This window comes from Haliotis asinina, chromosome 13 (assembly GCF_037392515.1).
Source record: "Haliotis asinina isolate JCU_RB_2024 chromosome 13, JCU_Hal_asi_v2, whole genome shotgun sequence".
Taxonomy (NCBI): Eukaryota; Metazoa; Mollusca; class Gastropoda; order Lepetellida; family Haliotidae; genus Haliotis; species Haliotis asinina.
In genome coordinates this window covers 42208914-42232142 of record NC_090292.1, presented here as the reverse complement: position 1 = coordinate 42232142, position 23229 = coordinate 42208914, and the positions used below count along the sequence as shown (strand labels likewise).

The following is a 23229-nucleotide window of genomic DNA, read 5'->3' as shown; positions in this document are numbered from 1 at the left end:
ATGCTCATGTTGTTGATCACTGGATTGTCTGGTCCAGACTCGATTATTTACAGACCACCACCATATAGCTGGAATATTGCTGAGTGCGGCGTAAAACTAAACTCACTGACTGACTCACTCACTGACTCACTGACTGACTGACTCACTCACTCACTGTTGCTATGGTTTCATGGGTACTACATCACAGAAATGTATTTATGTGCACTGAAACCTCTGATATTTAACACACTCATTGCAACTGCAAACTGGTTAATGCAACTAGATTTATATCTTAGGTAGCACCTGGTGCAAGTTGATAATATCTCATAAATTGACCCTGATTTTTAGATCCTAGATCACCATGTGGATATTTTTAAGTCTTTACCTCTTTTTTGAGTTTATCTAACGTGAAATAATAGGCTTTCAAATTTCCTTTCGTTTCCATCCACTACTGAAAATCAGCCCCAAATATTGCACACGTTTAAAAAGCCAAGGTCTTCAGTAACCCATGCTTGTCATGAAAGGTGATCAGGTGGTCAAACTCACTGACTTGGCTGACTGATGTCATCATATCCCATTTGTGTATTTACAGTCATTGGTCGTATAGATGGAATATTGCTGTGTGCACAACACTAAACTCACTTACTTATATGGGGAATAATTATAGGTTAGTCTAGAAAATGATCAGAAATCACCTTATGCATAATATGACGAATGCGATAGCTGGAAGGCAATCCATCACACCACACACTTCCTTAAAATTCAATAATGCATTAATGCTAACTGTCAGCCTTAACGAAGTTACCATATAATTTAAAAAAAAAATTATGCATTAAGATTACAAAAATGGAAGCAAAAAGTTTGAATGAAATGATGCAGTGTTGCATTAAATCGACTCTTAAGCCCTGTGCTGACTGAACTTTATTTCAAGCGAAGCCCTGAGAGTTATGTCCCTTGGAACACGAACTTTACATATATCCTAAAACACGCCATCTGAACGAGGCCAATTTGTCAAACACCAATGATACCCCATGTGCCAGTTTTCAATGTACGGAGCAACCATTTACATTGAATATATGGCAAGTGTTATCTGTTTGGAAGCTGTTCAGCCCGAAGTTTTAATTATCGATTTCAGGCAATTCATAGTGATTGATAACTCTTATATTGCATCAATAGGAAGCTAAAGCGACTGTATATGCCCAATATATATATTTCATAGATCAAAATATTATCAAAATAGATTGATTGTGCCTTTAATCAAAACTTGCACTTCTGTGTGCATATTTTGATAAGTGTTACTTTGCCAGAGAGAAGTGTACCTGGTGATGTAGGTTCCTTCCACAGCTCATTATACTGGGGAGATATAGCCGAAACGTGCCATCCAGCTCCAGTCAGGGATGTGATCATCTTCTTGTTCCCCTGCCAGGCTGGGGAGACGTGACATTCACTATACTCTTCCTCCTGATAGCTCTGACATTATCCTGCACTGGGAGTTTCTCCTCTGTAACGTTACACACATGGGCTCTGTGCACTCCACCCCTTGGTGGATATCCGGGGGATAAGTGGTAAATGTTGGATGGGTGAGTGAATGAGTGTTTGTGTGAGTGAGTACTAACGTTTCACACATGGGCTCTGTGCACTCCTCCCCTTGATGGTTATCGGATGAGTGAGTGAATGATGTTGGTGTGGGTGGGTGAGTGAGTGTTTGTTTTATTGAGTTATTCCTCTAATTTTACAAACACAAGCACTGCTCTCAACTCCTCTGTGGAGGGTAGGTGGGTTATCAGGAGAGTGAGTGAGGTTTGGGTGTTTATGTGGATGGGTGGGCGTGTGAATGAATGTTTGTGTGAGTTACTCAACTAATGTTTCACACATGGGCACTGTTCTCAACCCCTTGGTAGCTGGTGGGAGGTGGAGTCAATGAGTGAGTGAGTAAATGGGTGTGTTGGTGATTGAGTGAGTGGATGAGTGAGTGAGTAGATGGGTGTGTTGGTGATTGAGTGAGTGGATTAGTGAGTGAGTAGATGGGTGTGTTGGTGATTGAGTGAGTGGATGAGTGAGTAGATGGGTGTGTTGGTGATTGAGTGAGTGGATGAGTGAGTCCATGGATGTGTTGGTAATTGAGTGAGTGGATGAGTGAGTGAGTAGATGGGTGTGTTGGTGATTGAGTGAGCAGACGAGTGGGTAGATGTGTGTGTTGGTGATTGAGTGAGTTAGTGAGTAGAAGGATGTGTTGGTGATTGAGTGGGCGAGTGAGTAGATGGGTGTGTTGTGATTGAGTGAGTGGATGAGTGAGTGAGTAGATGGGTGGGTGTGTTGGTGATTGAGTGAGTGGATGAGTGAGTAAGTAGATGGGTGTGTTGGTGATTGAGTGAGCAGACGAGTGAGTAGATGGGTGTGTCGGTGATTGAGTGAGTTAGTGAGTAGAAGGATGTGTTGGTGATTGAGTGAGTGAGTGAGGAGATGGATGTTGGTGATTGAGTGAGTGGATGAGTGAGTAGATGGGTGTCTTGTGATTGAGTGAGTGGATGAGTGGGTGATTGAGTGAGTGAGTAGATGGGTGTGTTGGTGATTGAGTGAGTGGATGAATGAGTGGGTAGATGGGTGTGTTGGTGATTGAGTGAGTGGATGAATGAGTATGTAGATGGGTGTGTTGGTGATTGAGTGAGTGAGGAGATGGATGTTGGTGATTGAGTGAGTGGATGAGTAGATGCGTGTATTGTAATTGAGTGAGTGAGTGGATGAACGAGTGAGTGAATGGATTACTGCATCAATGCTTGTGTGAGTGGGTCTGTCAATGGATGCATAGTGAATGGACAATCAATGGGTGATTGAATGGAGAGGAAAGTTAGGTTGTAGGCAGGTTTTTCCTCCTTACACTGACTGGGACAGCCAACCCAGATTCCTGGGATGGGTGGATAACAAGTTGGACCGAGGTACGCTACCTGTCCCGATACCCAAACCCGTCATGATCATGTGACGAGTATGTTATACTTTCATGATTTGAAAGTTGTAATGCCTTAGATTTAGACATTATTCTTTTGAACATAATACATGGTTAAGATACTGAAAACTCTGAATTTTGACCTGCAAGCTGAAGAATTTATTTCCATTTCTTACAAATTTGATGTCAGAAATGAACATAATGGGTATCTTGAAGGGTAAGGTAATAGGGGATGGGATACCTTGGTACAATATTTGGACCTGTCGATACCCTACTTTGTCCCATATGCATTTGTATAATTACCTGTGGGAGTAATTAGTTTTAATATTGCCAACAAATCAAGAAACAATTGTCAGCGAATTTCGTTCCACTGAAAAACAAATTCGTATGTATGGTGATGTATTTTTTGACAATATTCATGACAAACAAGGAGTAGGAGTTCTACCATCACGGCTGCTTTCAGAGTATCGCCATCTGCGATCTTGTGTGTTTGACGTCTGCTTCTTTTATTTTTGGATATCCTGTGATATTTGTGTGAATTGAGCCAGGAATTTGAGTAAATAGAATCAGTATCTATGTTCTTTGGCAGAATTTTGTGGTTTTTCCCTTTTATATCGTGTAATTTGATGGCAGGCAACAAGAGTGGAGCTGAAGTGTTCCCCTTTGAAGATTACCCCGCCATCTGGTCTATAACAGGGATGAAGTACTCTCATTATAAAGCCTTTTATCTTTTGATTGTGGCTTTGAAACATGAAGCTGATTGGGAATGTTTGGAAATTAGGGCATTTGAAAAAGTACAATTAATGATCTAATTTATTTTCAAAATTTGAAAGTTTGAATACCTCACTAGTTATGGTTGAGCATTCAGGATCATTTTTCACAGAAGTTCCACAGAAGTATGCAAAAACAATTCACCCGATTATATTCTTATGTATTTATGAGAACATGTAACTTAAAACACATTTCTATCTTGGCTGCAAATGGACTCATTACTGGCCTTTTAAGGAGTTTGTACATCTGCTGATATACAGAAAATTGAATATTTGTTATTTCTAAAAGCCATGTTCAGTTGATCTTCTGGTATTAAGAATCATAGTCAAGTTTGATCTTCTGAATATTTACTAATTTACCTGACCTCTGCAGATCCTGGATAGAACTGGCAGCCCATGTTTGTCATAAGTGGGGACCAACAGGATTGGACGTTCAGACTCACTGACTTTGTTGATTGATATTTTTGATGTACAGGATATCAATCTCTGGATCTGGTCTAGACCAATTTTATTTCTTTATGTCAGACATAAATAGTGTTAGGTAATTCAGTTTAAAGTCTCTGAGAACAGATGTTGGTGTTTTGGTGTCCAACAAACTGCTTTGCATAGTTGAAGCCTTGTTCTTGTATATCTTGAGATTAGGATTTCACTTTTTGAGCAGAATATTTACTTTTGTTTTTTTGTTTCTCGTTCTTGAACAAATGGTGCAAACTTCGCTGAATTGAGAGTTTAGAATACATGGCGAGGTCAGTTATTCTTGCAAACACTAATTGCTGGAACTTACAGCTGTCTGTTAGACTGCCACTAATAGCGATGAAAACAACCAGAGTGGCAATGTATACAGTAATATATTTACTCATGGAAGTAGTAAGTACTGAAGAAGTGAGATATCATGATGGTACACTACACAAAGAAATGAAACACATAGCAGTCTTATGTTCTGGATATGAAACTTTTTGTGATTTCTTTTTGTGAGAAAAATGCAAAAATAAAACCTGCGCAATGTATATAATATGTTTAAGGATCAGTAAGACAAAATATAAGATTGGCCTGGCCTAAGATACCTTTGTAAGTATTTGATAAGACCCATTTGAAATCTATGAAAAACTTACGCACATAGTCCCATACCTCGCAATGGCTTGTTACGATAGATGGCACAAATTTCTCTTTCTCTGATTTGCCAAAGAACCTAATTGCTATTTTAAACGAGAAAATATTAACCCACTTAAAGCATTTGAATTTTTTGTCTGTGATTAAAATTCTGAATACAGAATAATGAGGGCAGTGATGGAAACTATTACAATATTCATCGATGAAGGGTGTTGATGTTGATGGTCATTTTGGTAAAGGGCAAGTTTTGTAATGTGTATTTGACATTAGGATCTGTTTCTAAGGGCCTATCTGGGAAACATTGTTTTCTTAAGGGTCTATCTGGCAAGTGTCTCTTTGCTGAGGTTGATGAGGATAGGATCTGTTTAAGGATATCTCTATCACGGGTCTGTTTGGCAGGAATGGCAGGGTAGCCTAGTTGCTGAAACATTAGACCTGGGTTCGATACCCTACATGGTACAGTGTGAAGTTCGTGGTATCCCTACTGTCATATTTCTGTAATACTGCTAAAAGTGGTGTAAGACTAAACTCACTCACACTGTTTGATGGCATCTTTCCAGCAAGAGTATTTTCATTATGTTCTATCTTGTAAGAGTGTATCTGCCAACATTTGATGTGTAATCCAAACAACTTCATTTTTAATGGTCACGTTTTATTTTTTCCCAGGATGTTTCGAGACACGAGAGGAAGTAACCCCGCTGACCCCTGCCTTCCCATGCTGCAGTGTTAGCGATGCTGGAGCTCACCACTGCTGGAAAGATCGCCTTATTCCTTGCTGTCCCCACCACCTTTGTCCTTCTGTACTGGCTGCTGAATCACAGAGAAGAAGGTGAGCTTCACAATCACTCTAACTCCATTCTGCGTTCTACGGCTTCAAATGCTGACATTTTTGTGACAGATGCCAACAGTTATTTTTTTACAATCTTTGACATCAGGGCTCATTTGAAGGTCATTCTGAATGTTTTCCAAGTGTATTCGAGGTACATTCAAACTGTATTCTTCAAACAAAATATTGTGATACGTTTGAAAAATATTCCATTTGAAGTCCAGCAGAAATCACGATGCATTCCAGCTCATTTGAGGCACATTAGAGGCATTCAGACAGGATTCTAAGTGGCATGTCTTTTTCATTCTCCCTTGAATATGCTCAGAATACTTACAATGGATTTACAATACAGAGTTTGAAATTAAATTGAGGTAGCAAATTTGCTATTCATAATCGTATTTTGCTACATGAAAAAACACAGTAGCAACAAGTTGCTACCTGGCATTTTTTAGTGAAACTGCTCATGTTCATCAATCAGCCATCATTTTCAAAGGAAAGATGTCCAGATAGGTGGAGTGACTGGTCACTTCATCACCAAGGTCAATGTCTTTGTCTTGGCTCTTTCATTGAGTATGTTATGCTTATTTGTTTTTGAATTCCATTGCAATTCAACGGTCCGCTTTTGAGCCCAACAGACTGTGCAAGCTGATGAAAAGGGTTGATAACATTTTATCCTGATATATCGCTTTTACAACAATATGTAATAGTGTCCAATCATACTTAGCATCTGGTGTATGAATTTAGATATTTTACCCACAAGGTTAAGATACAATGTAAATAGCTCAGCTAAGATTTGTATAGAATCATCATTATAATCAATCCAATGTTCTTGTGGATGTCTTTTTGAAAATGCATACCATTATTTCTTGGATTGTCCGCATTATGAACCACATAGAGAAACACCAGTAGAAATCTCAGTAGAAACCTCAGTAGAAACTTCAGTAGAAACACAAGTAGAAACTTCAGTAGAAACACCAGTAAAAACTTCAGTAGAAACACCAGTAGAAACACCAGTAGAAACTTCAGTAGAAACACCAGTAGAAACACCAGTAGAAATTTCACTAGAAACACCAGTAGAAACTTCAGTAGAAACTTCAGTAGAAACACCTAGAAACACCAGTAGAAACGTCAGTAGAAACTTCAGTAGAAACACCAGTAGAAACACCAGTAGAAACTTCAGTAGAAACACCAGTAGAAACACCAGTAGAAACTTCAGTAGACACACAAGTAGAAACTTCAGTAGAAACACCAGTAGAAACTTCAGTAGAAACACCAGTAGAAACACCAGTAAAAACTTCAGTAGAAACACCAGTAGAAACTTCAGTAGAAACACCAGTAGAAACTTTAGTAGAAACACCAGTAGAAACACCAGTAGAAACTTCACTAGAAACACCAGTAGAAACTTCAGTAGAAACTTCAGTAGAAACACCTAGAAACACCAGTAGAAACGTCAGTAGAAACTTCAGTAGAAACACCAGTAGAAACACCAGTAGAAGCTTCAGTAGAAAGACCAGTAGAAACTTCAGTAGAAAGACCAGTAGAAACTTCAGTAGAAATACCAGTAGAAACTTCAGGAGAAACTTCAGTAGAAACACCAGTAGAAACTTCAGTACGTATTGCTAATGTATGTGATATTTTATGAAACAGATATTTATTAGACATATTTTATATGGTAATGCAGACCTCTCAATTGAAGAAAATCTGAATACCTTCAAACATGTCTGTCATTACATCAATCAAACTAAACGATTCCTCTGTTCATCTTAATCTGCAGTGTTCTCAAACTCAAGATCTCTCATGAATATGTTCTCTGTGTCTCATGTAAATATAAATGTTGAAAATATTGGGAGAGGGTGTCTTTTTGAAAATGCATACCATTATTTCTTGGATTGTCCGCATTATGAACCACATAGAGAAACACCAGTAGAAATCTCAGTAGAAACCTCAGTAGAAACTTCAGTAGAAACACCAGTAGAAACTTCAGTAGAAACCTAAGTAGAAACCTCAGTAGAAACCTCAGTAGAAACTTCAGTAGAAACACCAGTAGAAACTTCAGTAGAAACACCAGTAGAAACACCAGTAGAAACCTCAGTAGAAACTTCAGTAGAAACACCAGTAGAAACTTCAGTAGAAACACCAGTAGAAACACCAGTAGAAACTTCAGTAGAAACACCAGTAGAAACTTCAGTAGAAACACCAGTAGAAACTTCAGTAGAAACACCAGTAGAAACACCAGTAGAAACTTCAGTAGAAACACCAGTAGAAACACCAGTAGAAACTTCAGTAGAAACACCTAGAAACACCAGTAGAAACTTTAGTAGAAACACCAGTAGAAACACCAGTAGAAACTTCACTAGAAACACCAGTAGAAACTTCAGTAGAAACTTCAGTAGAAACACCTAGAAACACCAGTAGAAACTTCACTAGAAACACCAGTAGAAACTTCAGTAGAAACTTCAGTGGAAACACCTAGAAACACCAGTAGAAGCTTCAGTAGAAACACCAGTAGAAACACCAGTAGAAACTTCACTAGAAACTTCAGTAGAAACACCAGTAGAAACTTCAGTAGAAACACCAGTAGAAACTTCAGTAGAAACACCAGTAGAAACTTCAGTAGAAACTCCGGTAGAAACACCAGTAGAAACTTCAGTAGAAACACCTAGAAACACCAGTAGAAACTTCACCAGAAACACCAGTAGAAACTTCAGTAGAAACACCTAGAAACACCAGTAGAAACACCAGTAGAAACACCAGTAGAAACTTCACTAGAAACACCAGTAGAAACTTCAGTAGAAACTTCAGTAGAAACACCTAGAAACACCAGTAGAAACTTCACTAGAAACACCAGTAGAAACTTCAGTAGAAACACCAGTAGAAACACCAGTAGAAACTTCAGTAGAAACTCCAGTAGAAACACCATTAGAAACTTCAGTAGAAACACCTAGAAACACCAGTAGAAACTTCACTAGAAACACCAGTAGAAACTTCAGTAGAAACACCTAGAAACACCAGTAGAAACTTCAGTAGAAACTCCAGTAGAAACACCATTAGAAACTTCAGTAGAAACACCTAGAAACACCAGTAGAAACTTCACTAGAAACACCAGTAGAAACTTCAGTAGAAACACCTAGAAACACCAGTAGAAACTTCAGTAGAAACACCAGTAGAAACACCAGTAGAAACACCAGTAGAAACACCAGTAGAAACTTCAGTAGAAACTTCAGTAGAAACACCTAGAAACACCAGTAGAAGCTTCAGTAGAAAGACCAGTAGAAACTTCAGTAGAAACACCATTAGAAACTTCAGTAGAAATACCAGTAGAAACTTCAGGAGAAACTTCAGTAGAAACACCAGTAGAAACTTCAGTACGTATTGCTAATGTATGTGATATTTTATGAAACAGATATTTATTAGACATATTTTATATGGTAATGCAGACCTCTCAATTGAAGAAAATCTGAATACCTTCAAACATGTCTGTCATTACATCAATCAAACTAAACGATTCCTCTGTTCATCTTAATCTGCAGTGTTCTCAAACTCAAGATCTCTCATGAATATGTTCTCTGTGTCTCATGTAAATATAAATGTTGAAAATATTGGGAGAGGGTGTCATTAAGTTGGATAATTTATACCCAATCCCTTTTTTTTCAATGAATAAAATATGTTTAATCATAGTGCCTTTGTTTTTCATAAGTTCTCTCTCTTTTTGCACATGGTTCACAAACCAGAATAATCTAATGAAGATGTTCATGATTTGCTAAAAGCTGGACCAACATTGGTCAGGGAATTTGTTTTCACACTTCATTGGTCAGTATTCATTTACAGATGTGGAAGTGAAGCCAAGTGTTTTTTTCCAGTAATAGACGATTACGACTTTAGTGAAGCGTATGAATATGTATGATTTTTCTGACACACCATGCGAGCTTGGTCAAAGATGTCTCTCGTCCAGCTTGCTTTACTGCTCCTTTGTCCAGTAGTTTGTGTACAGATAGGAGCTGATGCAGAAGAAAAGCTCACTGTGATTTAGTGCTTCAGTTGAACCTGCAAGGATGCTAATTATGCTGAAACACCTTGAAACATGAACACACACAACCTAGATTTGAACTCACAGACACGGTCTGTCCTTCAGGATGTTCCTGCAATATTTCACTGTTACTTTGCCCTGTACAACTTCACATGGAAAATCAAAGCAAAATGATGATAGTTTGTTAAGTAAAATTTTATTGCCCCTGCATAACTTGTGGGGGATATTGGTAGTGATGTTTATAGTTGATGCCTCAGACGTTCATCCAATATTAATTATTTTGTTTCCAGAGCATAATTAAAAAAAACATGCATTTTTTTTCAACAAAAGTTGCTAGATATATCAAACAGTGTCTACTGTGGTGCTTTTTGCTGCATACATATTTTTTTCGCTTTTATTTTTGGTGATTTCCATGGAAAGTTTTGGGACTTAGTCTCAAGAACGAGGGATGGGTTCATTCCCGAGGCACATTTATTAAACCGTTCAATATCTTTCAACAGAACTAAGCAGATATATGAGATGTACCCTAAAGTGGTGCCTTTTGCTGTTTGCAGATATTTGGCATTTATGTTTTTCTTGATGCCATGGAAACTGTTTTGACTTCATCTGAAAAAGGAGGGATGGGCTTATTTCTGGAGCACAAGTCGATATCAATATCTTTCAGTAAAACTTATATAGTAAAAAGATATGTGAGACAGGTCCCAAAGTGGTACCTTTTGTTATGTGCAAATTCTGCCTGGTCCATCCTATGAGGCTCTGGATTCAAATATTGGCCTTCAGTAACTCATGCTTGTCGTAAGAGGCGACTATCAGGATCGGGTGTTCAGGCTCGCTGACTTGGTTGACACTTCATCGGTTCCCCATCGTGGGGATCGATGCCTATGTTGTTGATCACTATATTGTTTGGTCCAGACTCAATTATTTACAAACTGCCGCCATATAGCTGGAATATTGCTGAGTGCAGTAAAACTAAACTTCCTCACTCACTCTGCCTTTTGCTATATGTAGTACAAAAGCCAAAGTTGAAGCGTGACAATCATTAATTTCAGATGAATGTTACATGTAACTCTTTGTTATTTTTTTGGTTGAAAGTGATGTGAGATTCAGATGATGTTGTTTCTTTCAGACGACGATGACTCACTCTCTGCATCAAAGGTCACCACATCTCGTCAAACTGTTATCGAGGTTAAAGTCCCACGCAAAATTGTCGGCTCAGTGATTGGACGACAGGGAGCCAATATAAAACAGGTAGGAAACATCGTCAACTTGTTGCATATCATATACATAGTTTGTTCTGGTACTGTTTAGCCTAGTTTCATGTTAAGTGATTCTTTATTTGGTGACAAACTGCATCAGGGTCCGAAATACCCCATATCGTAACGTGCCATGGCACAGTAAATATTGAAATGGCACAGATAAAAATGAGTGCGCCGTTATCTCATGCCTGATGTTTTAGAAACATAACTCATCTTTAGACATTTAATCCCTAAAACAGAACCCTTGCGCAAATGACAGATAAGAAAAAACATTTATTGATTTTATTGCCCTGGAAATCACTTGAATTATGATGGATGATGTAAAGAAATCTGGTTGCTTTTCCATTCGTTCCATATATATTGATGGAGTGCTGATAGGTTATTGGACCCGGGGTAGGGTAGGGTCCATCCATGCTTGCCACAAAAGGGTGGTCAGGCTTGCTGACTTGGTTGACACGTCATCTGTTCCTAATTGCGCAGGTTGATGCTCCTGCTGTTGATCACTGGATTGTCTGGTCCAGACTTGATTATATATAGGCCGCTGTCATATGGCAGGAATATTGCAGGGTGCGGTGTAAAACTGAACTCACTCATCAATACGGTATTGAACAGGAAATTGTGTATGTTAGATGTTTTGAACAAATGAACTCGTCACAAACTTCTTAGCTATTGGAAGGCAGAGCAAATGAAGCTGAAAGCCATCCTACACAGAAGACGTGTGGACACACTTGATTTCAGAAAATATTTGTCTAATGCCCCACAGGCATGTTCCCACGGTGCAATTTGTTTTATAATATTTGTGGATTGCACCGAATTTCAAAATGTGAACTCCCGAGTTGGACAATTTTTGTTGCTACAACTTCTAGGAACTGAGCTGCAAGCAATAGAACTTGCTCTATTTTCATGCGACAAATTGGATGACTGTAGCCAATCAGAGTGCGTTTCATTGTCACATGACATTTCCCGGCCTTTTGCACACTTAGAAAATGTGTATAATGGTGGTCTCCTAAGATACCATGTGACAGTTTCAAAGGTCACAGACTCTGAACTCGACAGTCTATTTTTCCTCTTGTGGATTATAAACACCGTCTTTTAACATAAACTGAAAGAGACCAGTGAAGATCTAGGTTAGTGTTAATCTTCAGAAACTCAAACTTGTCGTTACAGACGATTAAGTGGATCGAGTGATCAGGCTCGCTGTCTGGGTTGACACATGTCATATGTTCCGAATTGCGTAGATTGATGCTCATGTTGCTGATCAGGATTGTCTGGTCCAGACTCGATTATTTACAGACCATCGAAATAGCTGATCAGGATTGTCTGGTCCAGACTCGATTATTTACAGACCATCGACATATAGCTGATCAGGATTGTCTGGACCAGACTCGATTATTTACAGACCACCGACATATAGCTGATCAGGATTGTCTGGACCAGACTCGATTATTTACAGACCACCGACATATAGCTGATCAGGATTGTCTGGTCCAGACTCGATTATTTACAGACCACCGACATATAGCTGATCAGGATTGTCTGGTCCAGACTCGATTATTTGCAGACCACCGACATATAGCTGATCAGGATTGTCTGGTCCAGACTCAATTATTTACAGACCACTGACATACAGCTGATCAGGATTGTCTGGTCCACACTCGATTATTTACAGACCACCGACATATAGCTGATCAGGATTGTCTGGTCCAGACACGATTATTTACAGACCACCAACTTATAGCTGAGATATTGCTGAGTGCAGCGTAAAACCCAACTTACAGAAAACATCATAAACATTGATCTGTGCCACTGGGATAGGATGACAAGTCTGAGAGCTAGACTGACTGCCTGTTAGTCACCTCTTACCCAAATATAAGTAGCTGAAGACAATTCTAACACTGATATTCAAAAGTGTTTTTTTCTGTTATTTTTATCAAAACTTGTAAACAGTGACCTTGATTTGGAGGTGGTTGTGACTCCTGCCTTAAGCACTGTTATACAGTTGATATTGTGATATTGACATCAATATTTCTGAAATAGTTTAAAGATTTGAACTCATCATCTTCAGATCTCCCATGAAGAATGTATAATATTTTGTTTATTCATGAATTGTCTCAGCCACTTTACTCCTGAGTAAACTGTAAGACATCATCTCAAAATTTATTTTCAAAAGTCACTTAATTTTTTTCAAATACATCATGAATTTCCAAAAATGAAATTTTTTTAGTATAAAGAAGCAATATTACTTTGACTTTTTATTTTTATTTTTGATTTCATTTTTATTTTTATTATTTTGGATTTAGGTTTTATGAGGACTAAAATCTGTAAATCAAGAAATATAATTGGTTAGGCCTAAGTTGGTTTTATAAACCAGAAATCTGAAATACCATCTAGTCAGAATGTTAGCTATACTTGAATGAGGTGTGATACCGCCATCTCTCCTGGAATGGATGTGGGTGTTTGACATTTGCCTAGCTGGTCTGGCACAACACCAGGCTACATGGCTGGCAGACAGATAAAATCTGAGAGCAACAGACTAATGCTTAGTCTCTGAATGTACCTAGTTTTGATTGTAACATACAAACCCATTTTAATTAAAAAGGAGCCCCAGGGGGACTAGAGATTCAGAACCTGAGAAAATCTAGACTTGCGTCATTTAGGATTTCAGCACTGCATGGAGGGCTTGGCAGTAGGCAAAATATTGTGGTTCCGGGACTGTGAGACAGAGTGTGTGAGCAAGTGAATCAGAATGTGTACTGCATGGAGGCTGCCACGTGGCAGTTGTAGTGGCCAGAAACTGTTGGCAAAGTCACCTCTGTGTAATGGGATGATGTAGTCTGGATGTACTGTTAAAGTATAACAGCGTTATGGTTTAATTAGTTATTGTGTGATGGTGAGATTTGCTGGACGTGTTACAGTTTAACAGAGGTATGGTTGAATGAACTATGGTATAACAGAGATTGTTGAATGGGCCATTGTATAACAGATATATTGTTGAATGGGCCATTGTATAACAGATATATTGTTGAATGGGCCATGGTATAACAGATATATTGTTGAATGGGCCATGGTATAACAGATATATTGTTGAATGGGTCATGGTATAACAGATATATTATTGAATGGGTCATTGTATAACAGATATACTGTTGAATGGACCATGGTATAACAGATATATTGTTGAATGGGCCATGGTATAACAGATATATTGTTGAATAGGCCATGGTATAATGGATATTGTTGAATGGGCCATGGTATAACAGATATATTGTCGAGTGGGCCATGGTATAACAGATATATTGTTGAATGGGCCATGGTATAACAGATAATTACGTTGTTGAATGGGTCATGGTATAACAGAGATATTCAGAATGTGTACTGCATGGAGGCTGCCACGTGGCAGTTGTAGTGGCCAGAAACTGTTGGCAAAGTCACCTCTGTGTAATGGGATGATGTAGTCTGGATGTACTGTTAAAGTATAACAGCGTTATGGTTTAATTAGTTATTGTGTGATGGAGAGATTGCTGGACGTGTTACAGTTTAACAGAGGTATGGTTGAATGGACTATGGTATAACAGAGATTGTTGAATGGGCCATGGTATAACAGATATATGTTGAACTTGCGATGATGAAACAGAGAGATTGTTGAATAGGCCATGGTATAATGGATATTGTTGAATGGGCCATGGTATAACAGATATATGTTGAACTGGCGATGATGAAACAGAGAGACTGTTGAATAGGCCATGGTAATACAGATATTGTTGAATGGGTCATGGTACAACAGAGATAACAGTTGAATGGGCCATGGTTTAACAGATATAGTTTTGAATGGGCCTTGGTATAACAGAGATATTGTTGATTGGGTCATTGTATAACAGATATATTGTCAAATGGGCCATAGTATAAGGCTGGATTTACACTGTGTCTGATTTTCTCTGTTATGTCATGTATTGCATCAGAAAAAATGAAAACCGTAATTTTTTTATTTAGACAATACACAAGGTGCGAATTTCGCATGCATTGCAATCCAGTCTGATTTAGACAGGTAGGCTTCCTATTTTGACGCATCACAAATGAGCTCAAATGAGGAATTCCCCTGATGACATCATTCCAGTAAGGTATTTTCCCAACGTATGGTAAGGGATAAGGGGTTTTCGTCATTTTTCCATAGAAACATGCTAAGCCAACTGCAGTGAAGCCCTGATTTTTATGGGATATTATATATAATGTGTTTCTGCTCCTGTCTGTACAGATTATTCTATAAAATGAAAAACACTTGATTCAATATTCATTGAGATAGAGATAGAGTGGAATGAAACATTGTCAGAAAGCAAGGGTGTTGAAACACACACCAGCTGCAGAAACTTCATGAAAGAAAATGTTGCCACAAGCTGCATGTGAAGTGTGTCTTCCATATGCACTAGCCTGTTGTGTTTGAGCATTTGAATTAAACATGGTGCTAGTGTCTTTCAACACCCTTGTTTTCTGCTTTTTTTGACAATGCTTCATTTCACTAAACTCAACAAATATTGAATCAGTTGTTTTGCTGCAATTGTTTTAACATGTCCTTAAAGTGCCCACTAAGCACACAATAAGTTGCATTTACTTCAGCCCGAGTAATAAATAACCTCATATAAGTTTATAATATCAACTAACAAACTTTTTGTTGTTCCCATATGTTTTTTTTGTGTTATATTTTCTTCTTACCTTTGGTTTAATGTTTCGAAGACACATCAACGATTGTTTTATTTAATTTGAATCGCTACATTTTGTGCACCATTGCAGATTTTTAAGGAACTCAGGAAAGCCCTGAATATATATTAAGGTGACCGCGAGTCTTTCCAGTGCTGAAATAGCGGGTTGCATTCTTGTGTGTTTTGATATTGTATGTATGCATAGAATTGCTCTTTAGATAGCCTCAAATAGTTTTGGAATTTTTTGCCCTCTTCTAATTCACTTGTTAGGTGATTACATTCTCCTTCAAGTAATCTTTGTTGGTTTAAAGGATGAACCCATCCTCTCCATGTTCTGTCATGGTTCTTCCTCCCTTCCATGTTCTGTCACAGTTCTTCCTCCCTTCCATGTTCTGTCACAGTTCTTCCTCCATTCCATGTTCTGTCACGGTTCTTCCTCCATTCCATGCTCTGTCGTGGTTCTTTCTCCATTCCATGTTCTGTCTTGGTTCTTCCTCCATTCCATGTTCTGTCTTGGTTCTTCCTCCATTCCATGTTCTGTCATGGTTCTTCCTCCATTCCATGTTCTGTCACGGTTCTTCCTCCATTCCATGTTCTGTCACGGTTCTTCCTCCATTCCATGTTCTGTCACGGTTCTTCCTCCATTCCATGTTCTGTCACGGTTCTTCCTCCATTCCATGTTCTGTCACGGTTCTTCCTCCATTCCATGTTCTGTCACGGTTCTTCCTCCATTCCATGTTCTGTCATGGTTCTTCCTCCATTCCATGTTCTGTCACGGTTCTTCCTCCATTCCATGTTCTGTCACGGTTCTTCCTCCATTCCATGTTCTGTCATGGTTCTTCCTCAATCTCTTCTTCCTCTTCCTCATTTATTAGTAGCATAAAATCAACCTTTATTGCCATTACTAAGTCAAAACGTCTTATATTGCAGATGATCACAACTAGCATATTTCTAAAAACGCACTCGGTAATGCATGTGTGAAAAAACATGATCATGTGTAAATCTAGCCTAACAGATATGTTGTTGAATTGCTTATGGTATGAGAGAGATATTGTTGAACTGTTTATGGTATAAGAGAGATATTGTTGAACAGCTCATGGTATAACAGAGAAATTGTTTTATTGGTTATCATGTAACACAGATATTGTTTTTGCAGTAGGATAGCAGATAAGGTTTAGAGTGTGTTAAGGAGTAAGTTTAGGTTGATTGTGTAATAATGAAACATATCTAGGTTGAATGTGATCAATCTGGTTTGGGATTAAAGCTTTAAGATGAAAAAAGATATGATCATATTTAGGATTGTTATGAGGAATATTATATATATTATTTATATTTACAGAAAGTAAACAATTAAACGGAAACATCCCCTCAAGTGATCATATAAAATTCATGAGACAAATGGGAATATTCTAATTAATATCATACACGATTCTCTGCCAAATATAGTCATGATCACAAACCACAGCGTGATGCTCACGTTTTGTCTATTTCCAATCACGAACCAGTTCCTCTGTTAAATGTCAGGGCTACTGAAGATGGGAGATCGTGATGCTGTGCTCAACACTCCCATCATGTGAGAAACGTTGATGCTTATATTGGCCTTTCTGATGTGCCGAATTGAAGGTGCGTGCGTATGCCGTGAATTATTTGAGTAAACAACACACGTGCCTGCACAAAAAAACAACCTCATGGACATGTGGCTGGAATCTATTGCATCATGTACTTCATGCAGCTTGAAATGTATGTGCTGTTGATGAGTGCTTATTGCTGTGTGTTTTGAACAGATATTAAGCTAATGTTTTGCATTTGAGGTTATGAATATCATGGTTCACAACAGGTGCAATTCAAATAGTTACTTATTGTTCCTAATGGTAAGTCTAAGATTTCCATGCATCTTCTGTTTGAAAAGAATATTACTATTGAAAATAGTAGTGTTATGGCTCACGTGTGTGCTCATCAGCAGTGTTCACGAATGGTTTTTCAAAGCAACAGGACAATGGGTCCTGTACGTTTCAGATGTCTGTTTGACCCTCTGAAAATTCACAGGACCCACAGAATAAAATTGAACACACATTTCAGATTTAATGTTTCTCATAATTGGCATTGAAATTATCAACATTATATAATGACAAACATTATAAACATAGATTTTTAAACAGTGAACAAGTGTCACGTGCCACAAATAACAACTTCAGACAAAGTCATTGTAATGTATTCAGTCAGACACTGGGGCCAGCAGGTTGGGGACTTCTGTCTGACCACTGGCAAATCTGCCAGATTTGTCAGAGGGTCAGACACTATTCGTGAACACTGCATCAGGCGGTGAGTCTGAATGAGGTGGTCAGACTCGCTGTCATTGTTGACACGTGTCATCATATCCCAGTCGCACAGATCAGTGCTCATGCTATCAGTCACTGAATTGTCTGCTCCAGATTTGATTTTTTACAGACCACCATTGTATTAGCTTGAGTTATTGCCTAGTGAGTTGTTAAACAAACAACAAAGAATACTTTTTATATTTATGATATGGTTATATGCTGTTATACATTTGCATTGACTTATTATTTTGATACTGGTATTTTTACTCATATATGAGTTTGTGTACATGCAAACCATGTCCAATTAGTTTCCAAACAAATTAACAAATCACCCTAAAATATTTGAGAAGCTGTTTAAGGGAGGAAAATGCACTGAAATGTACTCCTTCCAAAAAAGTAAGCTAAGTTTTTCATTTTAAAAATCACTTTGACATTTAAGAAACTTTCCTCACCTTGGAGACCCGATTATTGTCTCTGTGTCCTTGATAGTGTTCATTGTTTAACGGTGTTCATACAGGCTGTAGAATCAAGACACGGCACTTCAGACTTTAACCTGTTAACATCTATTTTCATCACATGGAAGTACTTGAGCCTTCTATTTTTGTTTTCAAAATACACCTTGCATATGGGTATCATTTCTGCAACAGCAGTTACGTTTCCAATGAGAGTGATCATTATTTTAAAGTGGGAAGGTAAAGAGGTTCCATTAGTCAGGTAAGTCACTGTAGTTCTGTGGAAGCTGTGATTTATGTTTTGGGGGGGATTTAATTTATGGTATTGCTTGATGGTTTGAGTAGTACACACAAGCGTTGTGGGTTGTACTCATGATATTAATCACTGGTTAGAGAGGCAGGTGAGTTTATGTCACTTTTAGCAATGTATTGGAAAAATATATATTGGCTTTAGGGACACAAGCAATAGGCTTCTCAGTTGTTTCAAAGGCATTTAGAAGTTGGAGGAATCAAACTGAAAGTGCTTTATGGTTCAACTTCTGTATAATAAAGAAGTTGAACCATAAAGCACTTTTAGTTTAATAGGCTTCTCACATTGTACCCTCATGGGGAATTACCCAGACCTCCAGCATAACGAGCTAATACTTTAATCACTAGGGTACTCTGTGCCTTCCATCACTGAAAATATTGAAATTTTCATTACCTGGCACAAAGCTGAAAACATTTGAGATTAGTGGTTGGCTGAGTTGGTAGAATGGTTGGCTGGGTAGCCTCAAGGTTAAAGCACTGACTCATCGTGCTGAAGACCCAGGTTTGATTCCCCTTACAGTGTGTTAAGTGATTTCTAGTGTCCCCCACTCTGATATTGGTAAAAGCTGCGTAAAAACTCAACCTGCTCGCTCACTCCTCAACTCACTCACTCAACGCTGAACAGAAGACAGAGTATTAAGAGAAGTCACATGTTTGGGTATGGCACCATGGGAATCAAACCACAGACCTTTGTTATGCAGCAGATGTAAGAGGCGACTAACAGGATCAGGTGGTCAGTCTCTGACATGTCATCTTATCCAAAGTGCAGAGATTGATGCTCATGATGTTTATCACTGAATTATCTAGTCTAGACTCAATTATCTACAGAACGCCACCATATAGCTGGAAACCAAACGGCCAAATCCAGGCAACATGAAAGTTGTTTCAAATCTCTACAGAATTGTGAATGATTGAGAAGGTGTGACATTTAACTTATCTGATTTGATTCTGATCTGATTTATGAATGTTCTGTACCTATTTAACGCCTCTATATAAGCTTCATTTTGAAAGCTGCTCAAATAAACTGCTGTTTTCTTTGTTGTCTGCAATAAGCAGTGATATCATTTGTACTAGTTATGAGGCATGCTATTCTCAGCCATAGTATTTTTTTGTTGCGGAAAGCAGGGTTACGTCTGAAGTGTATATTTCACATGGGATTCTGTTTTCTTATGAAAAAACAAATTCAAGTATTTATCTTCAGTCCCATATGGGAGATGAACCCACAGATCCTTGAAGATCAGGGCAAGAATAGGTCAATGCCTGACATTTTAGTCATGTGACGTACTGTTGTAACTGCCAGGAATATGATATCCATTTTAAATGGATATTTGTCTACCAGACAAACCCTCAAATTTAACTGTCCTAGTGACATGATACTGGTCAATGTCCAGTATATACTCTCGCATGTAAATACACGAACCTTGATTCGTGAATATAATGGAAATTCGGCGGACTTGATACTTTCAATGCATGATTTCATTTTGTATACGCACTGATTGTTTTAATCATTCAGTCAGCAAATTGAAAATGCCAAATGTTCCAATCGTGAATGAAACGTCTGTTCCTGGAAGCCATTTGCAATCATCACCCCTTCTTGTGCCCACAAAATGTGATGTCACCTTGTTTTGTTGATTACATAGCTGGTTACTTTATACCACTATGAACAAAAACCCACTGCAGTAAGTATTGACACTAAGGAAAGCCGACGATGAGAAGTGTGAAGGTTGCATTTACCGGTAACTTCTTTACTTGACATTTTGTAAAAATAAAATTAGCCAGTGGTGGTATTACGGATCTGGGGCTAGTCATCTCATGTTGGAAAATTATATTTATAGTTACACTACTTGCGTGTGATGCAGAAATTCAGAAATTTTCAAAATTAAATGTATCCCGAGACATTGTGTTAGTGTGGTTTTCCTTTATTGTCAGAAGCTCATGACACCTGTGAAGATCTTGGGTAGAGTTGATTCTGAGCAGCCGATGCTTGTACTGGCAACTAACATGATCGGACCCATTTGAATACATGAATGCTCTTAAAGTCAGTCAGTGGATTGTTTTGTCAGAAGTAAATTACATAAAGACAGACATATTTCTGGAATATTCCTAAAAAACTAACAAACAAATGGTCATGAATACAAAAAAAATGGTGCTACAACAGGAAAATAGGTTGCCCCCAAATCCAAATTATAACAAAGGCATTGCTGTAGAAATCAGATTAAATCAAAACCATTTTCGTCTTGTTATATATCCATGCTTCTGACATGTGGTAACAATTCATGTTAATTTCACATGATATAAACAACATTGGTATGAAATGTGCAAAATATTTCCCACAATTCCCCCTTCTTCCTTGACCAGACAGCGTGTTGACGGCAAGCTGCTGGCACGGTGCCAGCACAAATACATTACTCATACACATGAAATGAACATGCTGTCCGTCAGCATTGTGTGAGGGTCGACTTGTCGATTTCGCCTCTTTGTGGCACAAGAAATGGATGTTTGAGATATTTTGGGATGACATTTTTACAAATGTCATGCGTCTACAATCACACAAATATACCTAAAAATGAATTCAAAATGCACTTGCTGGAAAAACATAATAAACATTATCTCAGGATTTGAAACAATGCTTGACCAGTATTTGCAGTCAAACATGGCCCAAAAGGGGTTTTGACAAATGGTCATTCTAGTATATGGTACCAGAGGATCCTAATGAATTCAAGGATCAGAGCCTTTCGGTTCCTTGGTGAAGTGAAATGGTGAAGAAGATGATGGCACATGTTGTACGATTTGTGTTGGCCATGACATATCTTATAGTGCTAGCAAGCTGAGATAGTTTAACATACATAGTAACCCTAGTCTCTGAATATATATATTATTTTTATATAAGCAGACAATTCATTTTAAATTGAAAAGGAACCCCAGTGAGATGTGAGATTCAGAACCTGAGGAAAACTTCAGTTAAAATTTAACATCACCTCAACAGTATCTTCATTTGGGGCTACAGCTTTGCAGAGAGGGCTAGGCAGAAGGGAAAATTATGCATTTAAGGCTTGTCAATCAAATCTGGACCAGACAATCTAGTGACTGACATCATCAGCATGATAGGGTATAAATGGGTGACAATAACATGCATCAACAAATCAGCAAACCTGACCACCCGATCCTATCAGTTACAAAAAGCATGGTTTTGTGGCAAGTAGTGAAGGTCAAGGTCATGTTGTGCAACCTTAGAGGAACGGTATGGCACAAAGCAAAACTATTAAACATAACATGAAGATTGAAACAGAGAATAGCAATATGTAGTCAAGAGCTAATCATCTGATATTTTGAAGGTCTCCATTATTTAAACGGAATAATTTGTGAAGAAATGCTTGAATGATCCTTTAGGGACGGTGGGGTAGCCTAGTGGTTAAAGCGTTTGCTCGTCACACTGAAGACCCAAGTTCGATTCCCCACATGGGTACAAAGTGTGAAGCCCATTTTCTGGTGTACCCCGCATTTTTTAAAAACATGAATAGCATTTGTATTTCCTCCATGTTATTGTACATTAACAGTTTTGAGAATATTTATTGCTCATAGAATTTCAACGGTCAGAACGGAGGACCATGTATTCAGCAGTGTCTGTACGTACATCCTGTTTCTTGTTAATGGGATATCTCATGAACTGTTGTACACAAAGTCTTAAAATTTGGTGACAGTCAACATTGGGGAATTACGCAGACACCAGTAGATATGAGTGACCTTCATCTTATTTCAAGTGACCACAACACTTCGTCCACTTTTAGAACTTATGTTAATGCATAAAACATTGCAAACAATGTCCTTAATTTTTTCGACACAATATATTGTGTGAGTGATTATCAGACACTAGTCATATCATGCATCTTGTGTGAGTAAAAAGTAGTGAATATGTTGTAAATAATTCATTCTTCTTTAGCGGCTGTGACACTTCCACATTAGTTGCAAACACTTGTTGTTTATAAGATCAGTCACTGCATTATCTATCTTTGGCTCAGTTATTTTTTCGGTAGTTTACAAAGTTTCATAGAATCATTGAATTGCAGTAAGCAGCAAACAATCAACTGTTAAATTAGGCGAAACAGCTGAAAGTTTGACAGTACAGGGTACTGGATTAAACAAATATTTCCAGTGTATGCCTAAACGTAATAACTTGAAAATTAATAATAGGTTACCGCCTTGAAAAGCCTTGAACATGCCTTGAAGTTTTGTTACATATCAGCATGAGCCTTGTAAACTATTGAAATATCTTAAACTTTCTTTATAATTCTGGAAGTTTAATATTTTTTACGTCTTTTGGTGCTACACTCGTCAGCTATTTACTCGTACAGAAGGATGAAGACATTGGTCTGTCAGAAAAGTGATTGCTTTCTCTTATTGAGCGCTGTTTGACATTTACAACAATGGCCAGAATATACCCCAAGTTGAGGAAATCCAATATGGCCGCCAGCTGGAGAGCAACAAATGTTGGCTGGTTGCCATGAGGATGTTAGATCTACCTCAGATCATGTAGTCTCTCCATT

At 38.1% G+C, this 23229-nt stretch overlaps 1 protein-coding gene across 1 annotated transcript in view; it reads left to right on the top strand.

Moving 5' to 3' along the window:
* Window positions 1-23229, top strand: part of LOC137259557 (titin-like) — a 136708-nt gene that overhangs the window by 16556 nt on the left and 96923 nt on the right. Inside the window, exons 2-3 of the mRNA XM_067797185.1 lie at window positions 5470-5632; window positions 10783-10904. Of these exons, the coding sequence (XP_067653286.1) occupies window positions 5536-5632; window positions 10783-10904 (219 nt within the window). The 5' untranslated portion in view covers window positions 5470-5535. The remainder of the gene's footprint in view (window positions 1-5469; window positions 5633-10782; window positions 10905-23229) is intronic.